Raw genomic sequence first — 5,176 nt, 5'->3', positions numbered from 1 at the left:
AGGGGCCAGAGAGAGAGAGTGAGAGGGAGGAGAGATCCCAGTCCTACTGTATGGAAGAAAGGGGGAGAGGCAGCCCCCTCCCCGCCACCACCACCACCACCACCACCACCACCCCACCTCTCTCTCTTCAAACCGTCTCTTACCGTCTGTTGCAGGTCTGGGATGCCGATGCGGATAACCACCGTGTTGCCCGTTGGCTCCTCCATGGGTCCTCTCGAGCTCGGGTTCCCCCCTGAACTGGGAGCGAAAAGCGGAACGCCAACAGGGACGGGAACGCCGCCGTCCTCTTCCCGGGAGCTGCCGCTGTCAGTGCTGGCCCCCTGGCTGCTGTTCGCTGCGTGCGCGTAAGGTCGTGCGAGGGTGTGTGAGTGTGTGTGTGCGTGCGTGTCCTGCTGCCGCTGCTGCTGCTGCTGCTGGTCCTGCCAAGGAGGGCTGGGTGGCTCATGTTTGCCGGCTGCCGGACGCAGAAGCATGCTCCGTGTGAGGGGCTCGGTCCGTCTCTCTCTCTCTCTCTCTCTCTCTCTCTCTCTCTCTCGCTCTCTCGCTCTCTGTCTCGCTCTCTCTCTCTCGCTCTCTCTCTCTCTCTCTCTCTCTCTTACTCTCTCCACGAGCACATTCGTACACACACACACACACACACACACACACACACACACACGCACGCACAGCCCGTTGACTGCTGCTCCCGCTCTACACACACATGCCGCTTGCAGTGTTCATCATTCGCCTGGGAGAAGAGAAGAGGGAGAGAGGAGGGGAGGGGAGCACGGTGGGCAGAGAGAGGGAGAACGGTCGTAGAGGAGGGGGAACAGGGAATAATAGAGAGGAGGTGGGGGGCAAGAAAAACGATGAACAAAAGATAAGTACCGGGGGGACCTGAAAACCAAAGTGATAGGAGTTGGGAAATGGTAGAAATGACATTCTCTGGAGGGTGTGAAATCCTTAAAGTCTAATGTGTGATTTGCATAGAGGATAACCCTAATGTGATTAAAAAGAAAGGCAGCGCGTTCAACATATAAATACCACAAACAGATATAAATGGAGAGGGAGAATGAGGGTGTGAGTGTGTGAGTGTGTGTGTGAGTGTGTGTGTGTGTGTGTGTCGGGGGGGGGTTCTAATTAGCATTTGGAGAGAAATGTGTCTCCATTGGCTATTTGAGAAGCTCTGAATTGCACTTGACAAAATGAAAGCATGGAACAATTAGTCCCTTCAATGCATAAACATCAACAGGATGAGTCACACGCACGAAAGAGAAATCGCAAAACATTATCTGTGATTACGCATATGTTTTTCCGTTTCCCGATATTTCCAGCGAATGCAGAATCAACCAACTCGGAATTTGGAAGCCCGGCAGCTCGATTCCCACGGGAAATGTAAATGCCGCTGATTGGACGGCGGGACGGCGGCGCTGTCAGGAAGCCCACGTGGACGCACTGTTGCTCGCGCCACTGTGCGCCGGGCGTGCCGTGATGTCAGAGCCGGACAGAGCTATGTGGGGGTCAAATCAATGTCGGGGCAAGATCCAGCCTCCATGCTTCTCTCTCTCTCTCTCTCTCTCTCTCTCTCTCTCTCTATGTCTCTCTCTCCGCGTGTGCACCAATCCAATAGCTCCGCTTGTAAACGCCGTGACTCTGCGTATTAATTAAAATCACTCTACGGCTCAATATATGGTGAACACAGCTCACCACGGTGAGCAACCGGTTTTTACCTTTATGGGGAAAAAAAAAAAGTTCTGTCTAATGCAGTGGCACTAAACTGTAAGGCGTCCAGGTGACATTTTACAACACTACATAACGGAGAGGGGCTCGCAACGTTCCCTCTGGCGTGAGGACGGAAGGTATATCTCTGGTGCTGGAGCAGGGAACACTCCATGGCAGTTTAGATGAGTGAGCGTCTCATGCGAGTGTAATGTACTAGGACTTGTTTGCAGCAGGATCGTAAAACATTGGTCATCATCCGTCTCTTGCTTCATTCTCTTGTCGAGTGGAACCGTTATTTCACATGGCAGCGGCTTTTTTTTTTCTTTCCCTCTCACATGGATGGAGTTAAAGGAGGGCACTTCAGGGGAGACAACTAAATTTACTGGCAGCTGTTATCAGTAAGCCTGACACACACACACACACACACGCACACACGCACACGCGCGCACACACACACACACACACACACACACACACACACACACACACACACACACACACACACACACACATTCACATATATAAATATATATATAAATACAGGCTGCAAATACTGTTACACACACTAATTTAGCAGCCATTTTTTAACTGGCCACCCATATTGAGACTATTATAGGGTATGATCAGTGTGGTTTCCTATGTTTCCAATCTGCAGACTTTAGAAGAAAAACATTTAATCAATTTTACCTGATGAACTCAATTGTTTGCATTTTTTCAATCAACAAAGCAATTAGGATATAGAGCCCATTACAATGGACGTCTTCTCATCTGGGTCGTCTGGTCAGACAGGCAAATTTGTCTTTAAATGTCAAATTCAAGACTATCAGCTACTAATTTACTGTGCAATGCAATAACTATTCACGCATTGCATTCCCTACCATTCCCTAACTTCCCTACCTCATTATGACCATATAAGGCTACTTCCATATCAATATTCTTTGCAGTTAGCCAATTTGTCTCACACAACTCTCAAAAATGTGTGTGAATCAACTAAATGAGCCGTTAGCGTGTATGTTGGTGAATAATTTACCTACAACAAGGCACACAACATGGTTGGATGAGAAGGATTATACATTAACTCAGACGCTTTCACCCAGAATCTGACCGTTTCTCACCGTCTGAGTGCATGCTCTGCTGGGCATGCACTACTGGGGTTGATGAAAAGAATACATGGAAACATGCTCCACTGTCATCCGCCGAACATACTGAAAATAAATGTCAAAAAGAGTATGTGGCTCAGTTCAAAAACTACGTGCCACAGTGGCCTAGCATGGCAACACAGCTGGACGCCCAATTAAAAGCGAACCAGAAAGTCGGCCCGCAGCTCGACTTCCCTGGGCTTTCTGATGGGCCAGGGTTGATATCGACGGTGTCAGTAATGGCCACCAGTGGCCGAATCCTTTCCAAGCAAATGCTGCTAAGATCTGAAGACAGCCCGGATATTCATCGCCTGCTCCATAAGAAGGACTACATGTTCCATAACATAATAAACGAGATGATTCATTTGACTTCATTTGCTTGTATTACGAAAGATTCTGTCTTCCATTCAAAGTGGGTTTTATGGCATACTTGCGGGTGACGCCTGAGACATTTCAAACAAAAAACATCTTGCAGTGTTGTTTCTCTTTTTGATTTGCCTGAAAACGATGCTCACACAATTGTCACTGTGATAAACGACACTTTGAAGGCTGTAATATATTGCCTGTGAGCTTTTTTAGAGAACACCACAGCAGCTATATGTGCTTAGCACACAACCTAAATGTGTGCCTCCAGCACACAGGGAAAGAATTTCAAGTGATTTGAGATTCATTGAAAATGCGCTAGAGGTGTCACATTTTATCAAGCCCTGAAACAAAGCCATGCATTCCAGACTTAAGTGGTAGTCCGTAAGATTATTTTGAGAAGAAATCCATTATTTTATACTTTTTTTTTTTTTTAAGCTGGTAGCTTCAATGTATTTGAGTTATGCCTGTGCTCCTCTCTGTGCTGCTTCCATTTTATTTTTATTTTTTTGGCAAGACTGCAAAAAACCGGGCACATGCAAGAAGTGCAAAGGCATCTGCAGTGACTTTGCTGTGAGTAAACCGACACGGAGGTTGCCGTTTTGCATGGAATTCTGGGACTTGCCAAACATAGGCAGTCTTATAGGTTGCCACGTTAAAGAACCAACTGAAACCCCGACGCTCAAAACCAGCGCAATGGACTTTGGGCGCTGGCACAGTGAAATCGACCATTGGCGACTACTTCACTCTCACCCAATTGGCAGGAACGAACAAAGAATCCCCCCGCGACGGTGGGAGCCAATGCCATCAGGATAGTGGTGAAAAAAAACCAACTCTTTGTCGTTGCTGCTTCCGGAGAAAGGATGACGCAGGGAAGGCTTAATGACATCCATGTTCAGTCAAAGGCGCAGACGGGTCCTGGCTGAAGGGGACACGAATGCTTTTAAGTGAACCCCCCCGGGCTGGTGTCCCAGAAGTCTGAATGGCATTTAAGCGTGTGAGCATGGGTCCTGACTTTTTTTTTTTTTTTTTTTTTTATATATCTTCAGAATAATCATCTCACCTTCATACCGCTGTGAAGGATAGGCGAGACTGGAAATGTGAGCCTTTGCTTATTTCGGGTATATCGGCCGTCATGTATAAAACGGGGCTGAGGGACGTCTATGGAAGCGCTAGCACAGTGTTGTCACTTGCAAATGTTGTCATAGCAATTCCCGAGTTTATAAGCGACTGCCGTCATCCTAAGTCCATGTTTTATATTACATCTAAAACTGACGTGAAAAAAAAACAACTGCCTGACATTATTTTATTTTATTCATGTATTTTTTTAAATCTACATTCAAATTGAGAGATGTGTGCGACCACAAAAGAGCCGGATGCTTCTCACTGATCTCAATAAAAAAAAAAAGCTATTTAGGAGTGCAATGAGGGGCTAGGGGGAAGTCAGTGTCAACATTTATAAGATCATTAGCATGCAAATAAAGAACTTGACAATAATGAAAATAAATAAATGAACCGCCATTGACAAGAGTTACACGATCACCCCAAAAGCGCTTGTTCCTGCCGCGGTGTATGAACGCATGCAAGGGGTAAAATGAAACGTGCAGAAACGTTTTGCACTCTTCTCCCTGCAATTCTTCTGAGGATTGTTGCTTAATTTTCCGAGCTCATTATAGGAGGAAAAAAACTCAGATTCGTGCAGGGAGCTATTCAGAAGGAGGACTTTAAAAGGGGAATCCTGCTGCTCTTTTCTTTATGCTTCACGGCCTTGCTTAATGTCTGACCTGACAGCTTAACCTGACTGCCGGGGTGAACGTGGAAGTGCCGGATTTCTGTCGGATGAAATGAATCACGCCTCATGCAAAGTCATCCCAGAGGAGCATATTTATATTTTAGAAAGATCGCATCCACCGGGAAGTGAAATTGGTACATTCCCACCCGACGCTTATTTAGTCAGCGCCTCATGGGTCCTG

General features: G+C 46.8%; 1 protein-coding gene across 1 annotated transcript in view; it reads right to left on the bottom strand.

The window, feature by feature from the left end:
- Nucleotides 1–473, bottom strand: part of shank3a (SH3 and multiple ankyrin repeat domains 3a) — a gene marked incomplete at both ends in the record, with an annotated part of 157,666 nt that extends 157,193 nt beyond the window's left edge. Inside the window, one exon of the mRNA XM_080002436.1 lies at nucleotides 144–473. Within this exon, the coding sequence (XP_079858562.1) occupies nucleotides 144–473 (330 nt within the window). The remainder of the gene's footprint in view (nucleotides 1–143) is intronic.
- Between the last annotated feature and the right edge of the window lie 4,703 nt (nucleotides 474–5,176).

This window comes from Zeus faber (genome assembly GCF_960531495.2).
Source record: "Zeus faber genome assembly, chromosome: 6".
NCBI lineage: Eukaryota > Metazoa > Chordata > Actinopteri > Zeiformes > Zeidae > Zeus > Zeus faber.
Note: the sequence above shows the minus strand (reverse complement) of the source record. Positions and strands in the feature narration are given on the sequence as shown.